The sequence below is a fragment of the Vulpes vulpes genome, chromosome 2 (assembly GCF_048418805.1).
Source record: "Vulpes vulpes isolate BD-2025 chromosome 2, VulVul3, whole genome shotgun sequence".
In the NCBI taxonomy this organism is placed as follows: Eukaryota; Metazoa; Chordata; class Mammalia; order Carnivora; family Canidae; genus Vulpes; species Vulpes vulpes.
The window spans coordinates 152,759,495-152,776,440 of NC_132781.1; the positions used below are offsets into that span (position 1 = coordinate 152,759,495).

The 16,946-nt window shown below is 50.4% G+C and overlaps 1 protein-coding gene and 1 long non-coding RNA gene across 2 annotated transcripts in view; one reads left to right on the top strand and one right to left on the bottom strand.

Annotated features, from left to right (window-relative positions):
* SLC9A1 (solute carrier family 9 member A1) overlaps nt 1-6,458 on the top strand; it is a 48,520-nt gene extending 42,062 nt beyond the window's left edge. Inside the window, exons 6-12 of the mRNA XM_026014345.2 lie at nt 1,012-1,101; nt 1,584-1,654; nt 1,771-1,944; nt 2,206-2,320; nt 2,455-2,556; nt 3,921-3,993; nt 4,611-6,458. Of these exons, the coding sequence (XP_025870130.1) occupies nt 1,012-1,101; nt 1,584-1,654; nt 1,771-1,944; nt 2,206-2,320; nt 2,455-2,556; nt 3,921-3,993; nt 4,611-4,948 (963 nt within the window). The 3' untranslated portion in view covers nt 4,949-6,458. The remainder of the gene's footprint in view (nt 1-1,011; nt 1,102-1,583; nt 1,655-1,770; nt 1,945-2,205; nt 2,321-2,454; nt 2,557-3,920; nt 3,994-4,610) is intronic.
* A 3,251-nt stretch (nt 6,459-9,709) lies between these two features.
* LOC140597980 (uncharacterized) lies at nt 9,710-15,983 on the bottom strand. Its single transcript, XR_012000092.1, has 3 exons — nt 12,847-15,983; nt 11,800-12,046; nt 9,710-10,670 (listed from the first exon to the last, which is right to left on the bottom strand). It is a non-coding gene; the product is annotated as an uncharacterized lncRNA (long non-coding RNA).
* Between the last annotated feature and the right edge of the window lie 963 nt (nt 15,984-16,946).

Sequence of the window (16,946 nt, forward strand, 5' to 3'; positions counted from 1 at the left end):
CCAGCCTGCTGGCCAGTGATTTCTGTGCATTTAATGACCCTGGCTTGGCTGAGAGTTCCCCCACCCCCTTCAGAATCCCCAGAAAAACCCAGCCTGGATGGTGTAAATTGCTCCACCGTACCTGACCTCTGACTTTGGGCAAGTGAGAAACAGTCTGTCCAGGCCTCCATTTCTCTGTCCCTTCTGTCTTTCCTAGACATAAATCTTGGCAAAGCTTTCATGGGAAACAGCATTGCCTTCTCAGGAAAAAACCATGTGGAGACATCTTCCTGGGGCCAGACTCATCTTCTGTCCCTTACAAGGATAGGGCTCTTTTGCCCTCTTGCCCTGTTTCCATCGTCAAAAACATTTTATCAACTTGACTTTGCAGTTGTGTACGCTAATGGCTAGCCAGGCCCATTTTCGATGAAGTCAGCATTGAGGGAGGGGTGCCCCTGCCTGGGTTTGAATCCAGCTTTACCACTACTTCTGTAAGACCTCAGGAAATTATTTAACCTCTCACTTGTAAGATGGGGGCAATGGAAGAACCTACCTCTCAGGGTCAGTGTGGGTATTCAAGAGCTAGTACCTAGTAAATCACAACTAATTCTGGCACGTGGTATTCGTGCAATTAAATTAGCTTGCTGCGGCTGTTCCCAGCTGGTCAATTGCAGTCCTGTGAGGGAGGTAGAACAGAAGTGGTTTTCCCTATCAGCCAGATCTAACTTCTCTGGGTTACAAAGCGCATTTGAGGTAGAGCCCAGATTTGAACACAGGCCTTCTGACCCCCTCACCCGGACTGGATGGCTGATGTGTGAGTCATTCAGCTGGGTGGGCTATGTCTTCAGGAAGAAGTGGGCCTTAAGGACCTGCCTTTGTACAAGGGCTGACATGAAGGTTGGGGGAGTGGGGACCTCAGAGCAGAAAGCATCCCAGCTTCAGGGGCTCTGGGTGGTGGTGGGGGAGAGAGGCACTGTGGCCTCCCTGCCAGGGTCACTGACCTGGAGTGCCTGACGCCCACCTGTCCTCCAGGGCATGACCATTCGGCCCCTGGTAGACCTGTTGGCTGTGAAGAAAAAGCAAGAAACAAAGCGCTCTATCAACGAGGAGATCCACACACAGGTACTGGAGACTGGGCCTTGGCTGCTGGTTGCAGGAGAAGGCTCAGGGAGCTGGGCAGCAGCTAGGCCTCATGTCCGTTGCTTCACTTGGCCCCTCCACCCTTATCCCAGTGCTGGGTGATCCTTCAGCCCCTTGAGGTCACCAGATCGTGCCATAGGCACGTGTGGTGTGGGCAACCAGGACCCCACTCTAGGAGGGGGTGTCATGCCATTTCTACCTCTAGTAGGAACCTAACCCAGGCATTGGGCACAAGTGGATTCAGGGAAGGGGGCTCAGCCAGGCCCCCTGTCGGGGTTTGAGGTGCTACAGGTTCAGAATGAGTGAGATGTTGGTGCCACCTACTGGCTGCTCCTGGAACTACAAGGCTGGGCTGAGCAGAGCTGCACCAGGGTGGAAGGTGGTGGGGGGCGCCTGTCAGAAATCTTGGTAGGGAAGGAACCCTCCCAGTAGTGAGGCTTGACCTGGCCCTGGGCCCATTTCAGTTCCTGGACCACCTTCTGACAGGCATCGAGGACATCTGTGGCCATTACGGCCACCACCACTGGAAGGACAAGTAGGTGGCAGGCCTGGTGGGCTGGTGGGTGGGGAAGGGCAGGTGAGGGTCTCCCTGGGCCTGGGTGTCTCCCCACCCTGAGGAGCTGCCTACACGCATCTCCCTCCTCCCACCAGGCTCAACCGGTTTAACAAGAAATATGTGAAGAAGTGTCTGATAGCAGGGGAGCGCTCCAAGGAACCCCAGCTCATCGCCTTCTACCACAAGATGGAGATGAAGCAGGCAATTGAGCTGGTGGAGAGCGGTGGCATGGGCAAGATCCCTTCTGCCGTCTCTACTGTCTCTATGCAGTGAGTGCTGATGGCCAATGCTGGCAGCTTCCATACCCCCACACCGACCCAGTCCACACCAACCTGGCAGGCCACCCAGCGGGCCGGGGGGAGGGGCAGTGGCAGGCCCCTCTGTTGTCCCAGCAAGATGGCCGAGAGAGCTGCAGGGCCACAGATGACCACCCACGCATGCCATCCCTGGGATGACTTCCTGGCCTAGGACAGCAGGCTCCAGGGTCACAGGAGTTTTCTGGGGGACCTAACCTGTGGCCTGTTTTACAGGAACATCCACCCCAAGTCTCTGCCTGCTGAGCGCATCCTGCCGGCACTGTCCAAGGACAAGGAGGAGGAGATCCGCAAAATCCTGAGGAACAACTTACAGAAGACAAGGCAGCGGGTGAGGGGCAGCTCCCTGCCGGGTGCCCTACAGCAGAGGAGCCCCTCTGCTCCAGCCCTGCCCCACACAGGTGCAGAGCCTTCCTGGCCCCGTCAGGCCCAGCTTCCGGGGCCTGACAGCTGTTCCTCCCACAGCTGCGATCCTACAACAGACACACACTGGTGGCAGATCCCTACGAGGAGGCCTGGAACCAGATGCTGCTCCGCAGACAGAAGGCCCGGCAGCTAGAGCAGAAGGTGTGTCTGGGACTGGAGCTGGCTCCTGCCTTTCCCTGGGAGTCTGGGTTCTTTTTCTTCCTATAGCCCAACCATCAAGTCCCTTTGCAGAGAGAGCCACTGCAGTTTCTTTGGACTTCTCTACTTGTTTTGAAGACTGAGCTCCAGGGCAGGTTCCAGAAGCTGCCTCCTCCTCCACCTCCTCCCCACTCAGGGCAAAGAGGCCAGTGCCCATTTGCTGCATCCTTAGGCATCTGAGTCTATCCATGTGCTTAACTTCTTATTTTCTGGTAAAAACAAAACAAAACAAAACACTAAGGCCAAGGAAGAAGGGAGCTTCCCCAAATAACAATGCAAGGAAGGCTTACATGCATTCATGTTCATTTGCTCAGGAACATTTTTTTTTTTTTGAGTGGTACCTAAATGCTGAGCAGCAGAGTAGCCTCTGTGGATCCAGCAGTGAATCAACCCAGTCCCTCCCTTGCAGAGCTTCTCATGCAGCAGCCCAGGCAGGACAGGAAGTGCAAGGGCCCTGAGCACTCTGAACAGGGCAGTAGTCGGGTAAGCTTAGGAACAGAGCCAGGCTGAAGGGAGTATGGGCAGAGGGAGGCCCAGGCTGTGTGCATAAGGTCCCAGTCACAGAACAAGGCCCGTTGTAGAAACTGAGTTAACGGTGTCAGGCTTTGGGCTTTATTCCAAGGACATGAAGAGTCACGAAGACTGAGACTGGGATGACATGGGAAGGGGTAGAGGGTGGCCTGGATTAGTTGGGAGGGGGTGGGGAGGGTAGTGGGAGGTGGGATGGAAAGGAGTGGATACATTCAAGGGACATTTAGAAGGTGGAGCTAGCCAGATTTGGTCACCAGTTTGAGGTGGGGCTGCGGTAAGAGGAAAGAGGGGTCATTCTCTCACCTTCTGATTGGGGTGTAGGGAGTGGTGATTGCAATAGGGAGTGCCGAGGATGGAACACGGTCTTAAGAGATGATCAGAATCTGAGCTGTTTCAACATACTGTGCTGAGATACCTGGGGGCCAGTTGGGGGCCAGATGTCTATTCCTGAGCTGACTTTACGGGTCTGGACCTCTGGGGTGAGTGTGGGCTGGAGAAGAGACTGGGGCAGTGTCACTGTGGGAGACGACAGGACAGTTGAAGGCTGCTCCGGAGATTGCATAGCTTGACAGAGGCTGGGCTGAGCCTTCAGGAACCCCTGAAGCTCCAGCATGGCCTCATCACTGGCACCAGGGAGACAGACCAAGAACCTAATGAGGAACTGCCAAGGAGGGAGCAGGCACCTGAACATGCCAACGGAGGGTGTGGCCACCAGCTTCAGGTGCCATCCCCAGGGCTGCCCATGCTCATCCCCCGCTGCCCTTTTCTCTTGCCAGATCAACAACTACCTGACGGTGCCAGCCCACAAGCTGGACTCACCCACCATGTCAAGGGCCCGCATTGGCTCAGGTAAGACAGGCCACAGGGTGCCAGGAGAGGGGCCTCAAAGCTGGGCAGTCCGTGCCACTGTCTCCTGAGGATGAGACTCCCAACAGGATTGGGCCTCAGAGAGTCGTTGGGGGGAGGACAGGCTTCTCCCTCTGACCTCCTCCTAAGCCCTGAGCTCCTTCTATATTGGTTGGAGTTGGGGGTCCCCTCAAAAGGGCAGAGGAATGGCCCTGCTGTCCTCCCCAGGGACAGAGGTGCTCCCTCCAGCTTACAGAGAGGACTGTGAGGGGGTTTGGTGCCAGGCAGGGAGGCCAGAAGGGTCTTGGGATATCCAATATGTGGGGGCCTGGGCCCTAGGGCAGCTGGTACCTTAGGAAGAGCTCTAATTCTTGGTCTGGGGAGGGTCCTCTGTGGAGGCCCTGTTCTGAGGAGAGGAACACAGCCTGACCTTTGGAACTTCAGTGTGAGGGGGAAAAACTGTCTGGTAAGGGCTCATATAGCCCATGTGGAGTAATCTGAAACATGGAAGCATTGCCACACTCACTAGAAGGTTCTGTGGGAGCTGCTGGCACATGCCACAGTGGGGCAAGTGCTGGGCAGGGGCAGAAGCCAGCTTGTGCCTCACTCTTCGTCCCCAGACCCACTGGCCTATGAGCCGAAGGCCGACTTGCCTGTTATCACCATCGACCCAGCCTCCCCGCAGTCGCCTGAGTCCGTGGACCTGGTGAATGAGGAGCTGAAGGGCAAAGTCTTGGGGCTGAACCGAGATCCAGCCAGGGTGGTGGAAGAGGACGAGGAGGATGATGGGGGCATTGTGATGCGGACCAAGGAGCCCTCTTCCCCAGGCACCGATGATGTCTTCACCCCTGGGCCAAATGACAGCCCCAGCTCCCAGAGGATACAGCGCTGCCTCAGTGACCCAGGTCCCCACCCTGAGCCTGGGGAGGGAGAGCCTTTCATCCCCAAGGGGCAGTAGCACTGGGGTCAGTGGGCAGTGCCCATCCCACCACAGACTCTCCCACCAGAGCAGGGGCTGCTGGGGGAACTGGGGGCTCCCTTCATCTTTCCTGACCTGGATTGGCCCTGCCCCTCCCCCAACCGCATGGCAGCTGGGCCCACAGCCCCCACCGCAGCACGGCTTCCCCCTGCCTCCTGGGAAGCACCCTCCCTCCCACCAGAACTGCCTTCCCAATCCATCTGGCAGAACTGTTGGGCTGTGAGGCAGACCTGCCCCTTCCCGATTCAGGCTCTTTCCCAAACCCCGGCCGAGAGCCTCTGAGATTCCCAGCCCTCGGAGGCCTGCCGCCTACTCCATCCTCCTCCTCATTCAAGCCAATCTTAGTTCCTAACCAAAGAGCCTCTGGCTCAGCCTTGGTCCTGCCTGGAAAGGGAAGGAATCAAGACCTCTCTTGGCCTCGGCCAGACCCTACATTAACAGCAGAAAGACTGGGGGACTGGGTGTCTGGGGTAGGGATTGGTGACACATGGCAGGCCCACCCTCCCTCCTGCCATCTCTGTCCCCCTGGCCAGCCCCCCTGACCTGTCTTTACTCAGAGCTGCAGACTGAGGGCATCTCTGAGCTTCTCTGACTGGAGCTGGGGCACTTTGGACAGTGATATGACTTAGTTTTCCAAACTGTCCCAAGTAAGGACCCCTGGGCCCACCAGGGGGGCTACTGTCAGAGGCTCCAGAAAGTGCTGCCTTTTTATCTGTTTTGTTTGTTCACACTCCATGTATGATTCAATTTGCACAGAGGGCATTCCTGTTTTTAAAACATTTTAAAAACCCCTGGTTTAACAGAGCTCTGGCCCTCCTACTCCAGAGAATTACTCCTCCTCATCTGTGCCTGTCTTCCCAACACTCCCCCAAATTGGTCCTCTCCCTCCTGGGCTATTAACCGTGGCCCCAAAGCTATGATTTTAGAAGTGACCTCTCCCACTCCAATTCATGATTCTCTCTAACTCATTGTTGCTGGGCCTCCTGGCCCCTTCTGTGCTCTTGGGCCTGACCCTCAGTTCCTGCTGGCCTGTTCTTTCTCTCATCCCCCTCCACCCCCTTGGTCCCTGGACCTCTTATGTGCACCTCACCCAGCTTGCTGTGAAGCCAGTCCTTAGGGGAGAAGGCTTCCCCGAGGATCACTCACCCCACCAGGGCTGGTGGGTGGGCAGAGTCCTGGGCCCCCAGAGGCCTTTGTGCACAGGCACACACTCCCACCCCACTGCCACCATGGCCAGGCCCAGTCCTATCGGTGTCTGTCCTTCCCCAGGATTGTGCAATAGTCAGAGTGTCCCTCTTCCCAGCGGACTGGGCAGTGGGTGCTCATCTTTCTCCCTTCTCTCCATGCAAGTGCTGTTTTGGGCAGGAGTCACCGTGCAAGGGTGACATTGACAACCATGTTCAAAGCCACCACAGCTGCTGCTGCTCTGCCGCCTGTACAGAAGAAACGGAATCTTTTTCATATTCTAATAAATCTGTGTGAGTTTTTATAGAGTTGAGGGTTGCTTCCTAGGGACCAGGACTTTGGGAAGGAGGGTGGTCTGGAGGCCTTGAAGGACTTAGTTCAATGGCTGGCACAGAGAAATATTTAATCCATGTCAGTTGCTGGCATGGTTATGACTGTGTCAGGCACTGGAGGTTGAGCAGTGAGCAAAGCAGGACGCCCGGGGCCCTTGAGTGCCTTCAGCCTCCTGGGGAGGGAGCAGCAGCAATCAAACGTGGACACACCAGGAAAAACCCAATGTTTGTGAATGAAGGGGTGGGGGGAAGGGAGGACTGTCCTAGGTCATCTTAGGAAAGGACTAGAGAATGAGCTGAGGTTAACCAGCTGAAGAATGTTTCAGAGTTCCTGAATATTCTCATTGGGAGCTGCACTTGGAAAGACCCTAGGATCTGAGGAAAGGCCCGTTTGGCTGGGTCAGAGTGGCAAGAAGGGAGGTAAAGCCGGGACCTTGCAGTCCTCGGTTAGATTTTGGTTTATCCTAAGGACAATGGGAAGGTTCTGTCACCTGTAAAGTGAGGACAGTGACTGTGGATCAAAGTGCCCAGGTGTGTCGGGGTCAGCACAGTGCGGGTGTCCAGTGGGCTCAGTTCAGTGGAGGTCGGATCCTGAGGTGCATTTCCAGGAACTGACCACCAGAGGGCAGTGGGGCCTTGGCACACACCCCAGGCACCCCTGGAACCCTGGGCTGCCTGGAAAAGGCATCTTGTTTGCTCAGCCTGGGAGTCTGGAGTGGTCAGTACCAAAAGGACTGTAGGGCAGAACCATAGCATCCATTCCTGTATCAGTCTCGATGTCCTAACAAGAAACCGATGGTACACTCAAAGGGATATTGAAGAGCCTTCAACTACAGGATTCTTTACAGAGGTGTGGGCAGGGTTAAGGGAACCTACCAGGAATGAGGCCTAAGGGGCTCACACTACAGTGAAGCTGTTCTAACCCCTAGCCCTGAACAAGAGGAGGGAGCCATTACTATGGGACGGCGGGGGGGGGGGGGGGGGGGGGGGGCGGGGGGGAGTGTCCTGCTGGAGCCATAGCCATAGGAAGTAGAGTATCGTCCCTGCCAGGCAGGGAGGTGGGATAAATACTCTGTCTTTGACCCTGCTGGTGCCTCCCCTTGGCCAAACTCATCCAAAAGCCAGAAGGGAAGGCTCCTGAGTAACTTTACTGAGTTCCATTCCCAAAGGTCAGCCTTGCAGTAAATGGAGCAAGAGGAGAGTGGATTTAGGGGACATATTTCTGAACAGAGCCCTTCCTTTTGCCCCTCCATCACCCACCCATCCTGCAGATGAAAAACTCATGTCCCTATTGCTTAATGATTACAGAATTTCTCCTTGGGGTGATGAGAAGTTTTGGAAGTCGTTTGTGGTGCTGGTTGCTCAACATTGTGAAGGTACAAAGTGCCACTGATCATTCACTTTAAAATGGCTCATTTTATGTTATGTGAGTTTCACCTCAATCTTTTAAAAATGGAAGGAAAGCTCATCCCCAACAGGAAAAATGGTCTCATCAGCCACCACCTCCTTGTCATACTTACCATATTCTTGTCTTCCTTCAGTCATCCCCAGGGCTCTTTCAGTAAGATGGAGCATAGGGTGCAGAATTACAAGACCAGAACCCACCATAGCATCCCTTTCTGCAGCTGGTCACAAGGCTTCATTTAGCACTCAATGGCACCCTCCTTCCACCACCCCCTTCTATGTCCCTCTTAACCAGCTGCCAGTTCTCTGGCTGGTTGGGTTCTTTACCTGGTGGGATGTCCTAAGCCTTTACTCCTGTGCAATTCAGGTTCTTCTTGGCCTAAGATTTGTTGGGTTGCCAAATTTCCCATTGATGGCCATTACTGGATGTGGGAGATCCAAGAGGCACCCAGTAAATCCCCTGGATTCCAGATATAGCCTTCCTGCCCATCCCCCATGTTCCTTCTGGTTATCTAGATTGATCACACTTTCTGGTACAGTTGACCCCCCTCTCTGGCTTTGGGTTGAGTAACAGACAGGACTCAAAATGACCCAAGGGAAGACTCCTTCCAATCTGAAGGAACCGCAAAGGTGTTCCCTGGAAGAAGTATTCCTCCTTTAGGCACCAAAGACCTACTGAACACAAAGTTGAGGGGATGGGGAGCCAAAATTCCTCCAGTAAGTTATTTGGGATAATACTGAGAGGAGCCACTCCCATCACTACCCCTTGGTCCCTGGGCCTCTGCATTCTGGCTACGAGAGGTAGACCCAGTTATTGGCCACTGATTTAAAGGACATACTGCATACTACCTGTCAACCTCACCTTACAGAGTGGTATCTCCCAGCTGTAACACTATCCTATCCATTCAACTGTTTCTTAGTGACAGGGCACATTGTAAGTCCAGTGCATTAAGACCATTGCTTTATGCCTCTCACCATAAAATGAAGTTAGGCAACATGTGAGGTAGCAGAGTGATGAATAAGGCCTTCTAGAGAGTCCAGAGATGATGGTCCTGGCTGAAGCCTTGCAAGCAGGGAAGGGAAGTTCATTTCAGAAATAAATATTTATTACCATGAGCTAATAAGTAACTGTTCCCTTCATAAAAGAAGGAGTTAGTGTAATCAACCTGCCAATGGATAGCTAGATGGTCCCCTTAGAACAGAGGTTCTCAAAGTTTTGGTCTCAGAAATCCTTTACATTCTTGAAAATTACTGAAATATTATACTCCAAAATTATAAAGGTTTTTGTGGGGCTTATATTTATTTTGCTGGACTAGAAATTAAGCTTTAAAATATTCATTTAAAATAAATCTATTACATGTTAATACAAATATAAAGTTTTGCATGAAAATTAACTTTCACAACGAAAACTGTGAGAGCAGCATTACTTAACATTTTTGCAAATTTCTCAAAGAGATTTGGCTTAATACAAGACAGATTGTCAAATCTGCTTCAGCATTTAATCTGTTGTACATATGTGAGCCCTCTGGAAAATTCCACTATAAACTCGTGAAAGAATGACAATGAAATAGGCAAAGAATGCTTTAGTATTAATAGGAAAGAAGTCCTGAAAGAATTTTGGAGAACCCCCACGAGTTCCTAATTTACACTTTGAGAACCATTGCCCTGGGGAATGGTGCCACATAGGAAACTCAGCTTGGTGGTTGCTGCTGGAAGCCAGGGTGCTCAGCAGCGGTACTGCCCATCAGATTAGGTGAGGGAAAGGTGTTGAGCCTGTGTGTATTAGTTTTCTATGGCTGCTATAATAAATTACCACAAATTTAACAGCTTCAGGCACAAATTTATTATCTTATGTTCTGGAGGTCAGAAGCTTGACATAAGTCTTACTGGGCTAAAACCACGATGTCAGCAAGATTGCATTCCTTTCTGAAGTCCCTAGAGGAGAATCTATTTTTCTTGCTTCTGGAGGCTGCCTGCATTCCTTAGCACATGTCCTTCCATCTTCAAGCCAGTCCTTTCCCACACCACCCTGACACAGACTACCTCCTGCTTCCACATTCAAAGACCCTTGTGATTACATTGGACCCATCCAGATAATGCAGGATACTCTTCCCTAGTTTACCAGTTAACTGATTAGCAACCTTAATTCTACTACCTAAATTCACCTTTGCCATATAAAATACATTCACCGATCCCAAGAATTAGGACATCTTTGGGAGGTTATTAAGCTTAACTATAGCCCCCATCCCTGCCACCATGGCCACTTTGTATGTGGGCCCATTGAGTAAGAACCCAGGTAGCTGGGGAAAGAAGTTGGCATCTACAGAATGTGTCTCATCCGCTTGATTATTGACAGCCGTCTTCGTAATGGATGCCCTCTCAGGGCATTTGTGTGGGTTAGAAATAGCTTCCCCACCTGTGCCCATTTCAAGAAGTCCATCCATATATTTCTCCCTTAGACCTCACCACCAATCTCCCAACCTTGTCATTTTCAGATTTCTGACCAGTCAGCAAACTTCTTCGCCACTGCTCATGAATCAGTGTAGGTCTGCACCTCAGGCCATCTTCTGTGCAGAATGGACAGTCGATAGAACCAGAAGTTCTACCCTGATACTCTGAGAGGTTATCCCTTCAGCGCTGTCTTTTAGAGACACCCTGAGTGTTGCTTTAATGCAGCAGTTGTCCACTTGTGGCTGGTGCTTACATACCAAGCAGACTCATTTGGAAATCATGTCTCTGTTTTTTCCTCCATGCAAACTGGTCATAGCAGCTTCCCCAACCTGAGGGAGAAGCAGTGAAGCCATAAGAGGAGTTATCATGGGAATTTGAGCCACTTGCTCATGCAATTTCCCTGTGCCTTCTGGACTTGCTCAGATCTGATCTCATATATACCATCTAATAATAGAATGCTACCATGCATGTCCAGTGTTTTGATTAGCTAGATCAGATAATATCCATTTCTGGTGACATGAGTCACTTGGTGTCCACAGTCAGGCATTCAGCCTCCACCATGTCCAGTTGTGAGCCAGGAGCTGTTTTTAAGTGGACACTGTTATTGGTAGAAGTGAACACAAATTAATCCAAAACCCTAAAGGTCTGTAACAGTCTTGCAACTTTCCTGTTGGAGCTTGTCTATACAGCATCTATACAGCACCTATACAAGCCTTACTTGAAAGTTGGCAGTCTTACAGTTTCTCAGTAAATGGGTAGAACAGCACAGCCAAATGGAATCCAGAGTCCCATGAAACATTTTGCCCCTTTCTTTGCAGTGGGCAGTATAAGATCCAGTGACTTGTCTTGTTTTACAGTAGATATCCTGACATGCCCCAGATCACCTGATACCCTAGAAAGTTCACTGACATGACGTGCCTCTGAATTTTTGTGAGATTTATCTCCCTTCCCTTGGCATATATATGTTCTACCAAGAATCTAAAGTGCTCCCAATTTCCTGCTCACTAGGCCCAGTTACCAAAATCTAATTAATATAATGAGCCAGCATAGTGTTCTGAACTATATCAAGATGATTCTTGTCACTTCAGACTATATTATCCGCAAAATAGACAAAGCTCTGGGGTGGTGGAGGGGAAAATGTGCTGCTGTCTCTGCTATACAAAGGTAGATGACTTCTGACTACCTTTATTTAGTGGAATAGAAAAGAAAGCATTTGGGGTCAAAGGTGTACACCAGACCAGGAGATGTGTTGATTTGTTCCAGTAAAGATCTCATGTGTAGAACCACAGCAATTGGCATCATACCTAATCTGTAGTCATTCCCCAGACCCAGCTGGTTTTTGCACCAGCGAGATGAGGTAAACAGTCTTGATAGGAATGACAGTCTCTGCATATTTTAGATCTTTAATGGTGTTACTAATTTCTGAAATTCCCTTAGGAAAACAGCATTGCTGCCTACTTTAACGGTGGTGACGTCGCTCTTCAGGGGCTTCCATTTGGCTTTTCCACACCTCCATTTGGCACCTCCACACTTCCCAGTCAGGAAATTAGTGGGAGGGGATCCCTGGGTGGCGCAGCGGTTTGGCGCCTGCCTTTGGCCCAGGGCGCGATCCTGGAGACCCGGGATCGAATCCCACGTGGGGCTCCCGGTGCATGGAGCCTGCTTCTCCCTCCGCCTGTGTCTCTGCCCCTCTCTCTCTCTGTGACTATCATAAATAAATTTTAAAAATTTAAAAAAAAAAGGAAATTAGTGGGAGGACTCTTCCAATTAATTTACAGACACAGGGTCTATGGGCCCTTGGATCCTATGGGGCTAAGAACAGATTGAAAGCCTTGAACTCATGACTTAATGCAAGAGAGGAAATTCAGAAAGCCTCCAGGGTGATTCTGAAGGAATCTCTGCTCTCTGGTAGTGACAGCACAGATGTAGCAGAGAACCAAGCCCAGGCCCTGTCAAAACCCCAGGGTTGCAGAGCCAGTGAGATGGGCAATCCCACCAAGTATCTTATGCTGAGGGAAGAGCACTGGTTCAGAAGGAATAGGACCCTCAGGCATGGGATGGGATATTTGGGTAGAATTTTGAACCCCCAACATACCCTGAATCTTCCCTGTTGGTGAGGGCGGAATGCCCTGCCTTCATTCTGAGGAAACCAGCCTTTCCTGGCATAAAAGTCATTCAGTGACTTCACTTGGAAAGTTGCCTCACAAGGGATGCTGATTTTCCTCAGAATGCACCCCATCGCCTCTCATTGCCTCCAGGCAAATACTGAGAAATTTTTTCCCTAGCGTAGCCCAGTTTAAGGTTTTCAATCTGTTTTTTTCTTTGTGTATGTTTCCTAGGGCAATCAGATGTAGAGTCAGAAGGCCACTCCAGTCTGTAATCACTACTGTCACCATGGTGACTAAGTGCCAGAGATACTTGATCTCCCAACATCTTCCCTGTCCATCTCTTGCCACCACTGGCCCTGAAGTCAGTGGCTATGATGCCGCCACATGCCTCAATTACCATTGTCCATTACCCCCTGTCAAGGAGGCTGTTCGAGCACTAATCAAGATGTGTGGGCAGCCCAATTTCAGATGTCAGCATCGCATCCAAGGATCTATTTCCCAGGGCTATTCTGATATCAATTCTCGTAGCCATCGGGGCCCTGGATCGAAACAGATGGCATATTTAAAGGGTAATTGAAAAGGGTTTGAGGAAGGGACTTTTACAAAGTGGTGGGCAGAGTTAAAGGAACCAAGAAAGGCTGGTGAAGCAGTCAGGGCTAGCAGCAGCAAGAAGCTTTTACCACCCGAGGGAACTAGGGAAGATTCCAGAACCTGGTGAAAGCTGCAGCCTTGGGGAAGGTCGGCCTCCACTGATCAGTGCAGAATGAAGAAAGGTGAAGAGTGAGCCTGTACTGACAGACGGAGAACATCATGCCCCATTTTACAAAGATACCAAGTCTTAGCTGCCACCATGCAATTCAGCAGGTAGGCCCAGAGTGTGCAGGCATACGTGCGTGTGTTTGTGGGGTGATAAGAGGGAAGCACCAGCAACCCTGTCCTGGAAGCACCAGCAGGCTGGTGGGGCAGACACCCACCCTCAGCTTCATTTCCTCATCTGTGACAGAGTCTTCCTAATTTCTACCCACATCATAAGCTCAATGAAAGGATCGGGTGAGAGCCAGGCAAGCAGTTTTCCATCAAGGAATATTTTTTGAGGACCTACTACATGCTGCACCGTGTGCTCAGGAGAAGGATGGAGATTAGAGGGGGGCACTTGTGGAGAGTTGAGACCTCCCCTCACCCCATCATAGTTCCCGGGGTGTCCCAGAGAGAGACTTCAGGAAGGATGACCACAAGAACTGAACCCAGGAGGAGGAATCCCTGGACTCCAGGAAGGTGGAAAGCCTGGGGGCTTCCAAGAGAAACGGGCAGACTTGGCCATGCATTTTAGGGGCTGTTTCTCCTTTCATGTCTCAGAGAAGCTCCTGATATGACCCTCATTGGGAAAGGGGGCAGCAGGGGTCAGAGGCGGCTCTCAAATGAGGTGTCAGGTGGTCAGAGAAGACTGTTCGAATGTGGTCTATGTCTGCTGGATTGGGCCTTGCGGCCCACAGGACATCAACCAGACTCTATCCCTTTTGCCCAGCCTGTTCCCCTGGTTCTACTCTGCTGTAGCATCTGAATTTGAGCACCAATGGTGTGATGTTAGCTAGGTGTTAGTTCAGCTCTAGGAGTGGACAGCTACTCTGATGGAATCCACCCTGGGAGAGGTGAGGGTGGAGGTTATCGGCCCCATTTAGCCAGCAGAGCAATTCTCTCATCCTGGCCACCACAGGGCTTCAGCTTCTTTTATTTCCCATCAACCCCAGAGGCTGGGCCAGAGAGCACACTGATATTAGAAATGGATCTCACTGGTGAAAACAATGTTGTCAAGATATGGGGACTGGCTGGAATATTTTAGAACACTCCGCTGACCTTGCCTGGACAGCATATGAAAATCCAGCTACCAGGGTGGCCTGGCTGGCTCAGACGGTGAAGTGTGTGACCCTTGATCTCAGGGTTGTGAGTTCAAGCTCCACATTGGGTGTCGAGATTACTAAAAATATTCTCTTTAATCTTAAAAAAGAAAATCCAGCTACCAACAGTGGTTGCTGTGAGTCTGGGGGTTGACTGAAAGGGAGCAAGGGGGCATTTCTGGGGTGAGAGAAATATTCCTTATCTTGATCAGAGTGTTGTCACTTAGAATGTGTGCATATTACTATGGATGAATTTTATGCCCATGTTTTAAAAGTGATATTTAAAAATCTAGCCACGGGCCCTGCAGTTCACATTCTGCATAATTAATCCTCACAGCACCCAGTGTTCTGCTGCTGCTTGGGAGGGCTCTGAGAGCCTGGCTGGTTAGCTGTCAGCCCAGTCGTGCAGCTGGAATAGGGGCCCGTTCTCCACAAGCTCACCATTCATGCAAAGGTGAGACTGACTGTGGTCCAGTGGAGCGGACAGCTAATATTTAGCGGTCAGTATATTTATGCTCAGTGCACTGAAGGAGACCAAGAGAATAATAGGAGGGAGCCCTTTCAGATTCGGGGGACCCCGAAGGCCTCTCCGAGGAGGTACTGTGTTGACTGCAGCTAAAGGGAAAGAAGGCACCAGCTATGATGCGTAGTAAGGAGAATATTCGTTCAGAGAGATGGGCAGGACTATGACCCAAGAGGCTTTTTGTGGCTGGAGAACCACAGAAGCACAGGAGTGCAGGCAGGAATTCCATTTCAAGTGCACTGGAGACATATTCCCGTGGTTCAGTCAGCAGAGCTACATTATCTGATGTATGTTTCGAAAGCATGACTTTGGGCCATGTGGAGAACTGATTGAAGAAGGTCTGGAATGGAAGGAGAAAGTAAGAAGACCAGATCAGTGTCCCAGATCAAGGTGACAATGGCTGGGACTGGGTTGCAGACAAGGCTGGCGTAGGCGTGTGTAATTGAGAGGTATGATGACAGACCCTGATGGGCTGCATAGAAGAAGCGAGAGAGAGGCAGGAATCAAGGAAGACTCCAGCATCCAGGCTCCAGTGGCTGGGTGGGGGTGCAGCTGTTCACTCAGAGGGAGAACCTGTCTGGGAAGCCAGAAATCCAGAGTTCCTTTAGCACGGGTTGAGTTCGAGATGCTGGTGGGAGAGCTGAGCAGACCTATCAAGTAAGTCTTCACAGAAGTGATCTGGAGCTCAGGAGAGGACTGGGCCAGAGGGAAAATGGTGTGAGTCTTACAGTGTCTTCATGGCACTAAAAGCCACGGAACTAGGGAGAGCAGGTAAACAGAAAAGCCAAGGGTCCAGCCAGGGGCCCGAGGAACCATTAGTGTTTCAGGTGTGGGTGGAAGAGGAGCAAACTATGCAACACCAAAGAGGATTGTCCAGAGACTTGGAAGAAGGGTCAGGAGCTGTGTTAGCAAAAGGAGAGTATCTCAAGGAGGAGAAAATGGCCAGTAGCGTTGGATGCAGCTAGGAGGATGGGTCTGATGATAATAGAAAAGTGCTCATCGGGCAGAGGAACCTGTGATACATCACCACTGGGATTCAAGCAGCCAGATCCAGAGAGGGGAGATTTCTGGAACAGTGACCACGTTGCTTTGAAAAGTAAGCGGCAAGACCAAAACCTAAAAAAGTAAGAAGAGGATTACTGTAGCTTAAATGAAATGTAAGGACTTTATCAACCAAATACAATGAATGGCTCTCGTTTTGATCTTGGCTCAAACTAACCCACTACAAAAGAGATTCATGGAGCAATCAGGGAAATGTGAGGACTGGTATTAGGTAACATTAAGGAATTGTTATTTTCTTCTTGACAATGCTATGTGCTCATATTTTAAAAGTCATTGTTGAGGCGCCTGGGTGGCTCATTTGGTTACGCCTCTGACTCTTGATTTTGGCTCAGGTCGTGATTCTCAGGGTTGTGATCCAAGGATCATGAGATTGAGCCCCGTGTGGGGCTCCACACAGGGCTTGGAGCCTGGGTGGGATTCTCTCCCTCTCCCTCTGCCCCTCCCCACTTTCTCTCTCTCAAAAATAAATAAATAAATAAATAAATAAATAAATAAATAAATAAATAAATAAAATTAAAGTCATTGTCTTAGGGGCACCCAGCTAGGTCAGTCCATGGAGCATGCAAGCCTTGATCTCGAGGTTGTGAGTACATGCCCCACACCAGGTGTAGAGATAACTTAAAAACGAAATCTTTTTTAAAAAGTCATTATCTCAGAAATCCATCCTGAGGTACTGATTTATTTATTAATGATATAAATAATTTGGATTTGCTTTAAAATAATCAGAAGAATAGTGAAGAGAGAAGTGGTAGGGCAGAGATGGAACATTAGCCACCCACTGGTATCTCTTGGAGCTGAGCGCTTGAGTTCATGGACATTCATTGTATTGTGCTATTTTTCTTATGTTTGAAGTTTTCCATAATAAAAAAAGTAAAAGAAAAAATTCAAAAGAAAAGTGCCTATTGGATTTGGCAAGATGGATACCAGTAACTTGACAAGGATATCTCAATAAATGGATTAGAGTGGGTTGGGGAGTGGATGGGACCATCAAGTCTAGACTGCACTTTTAAATTTGCT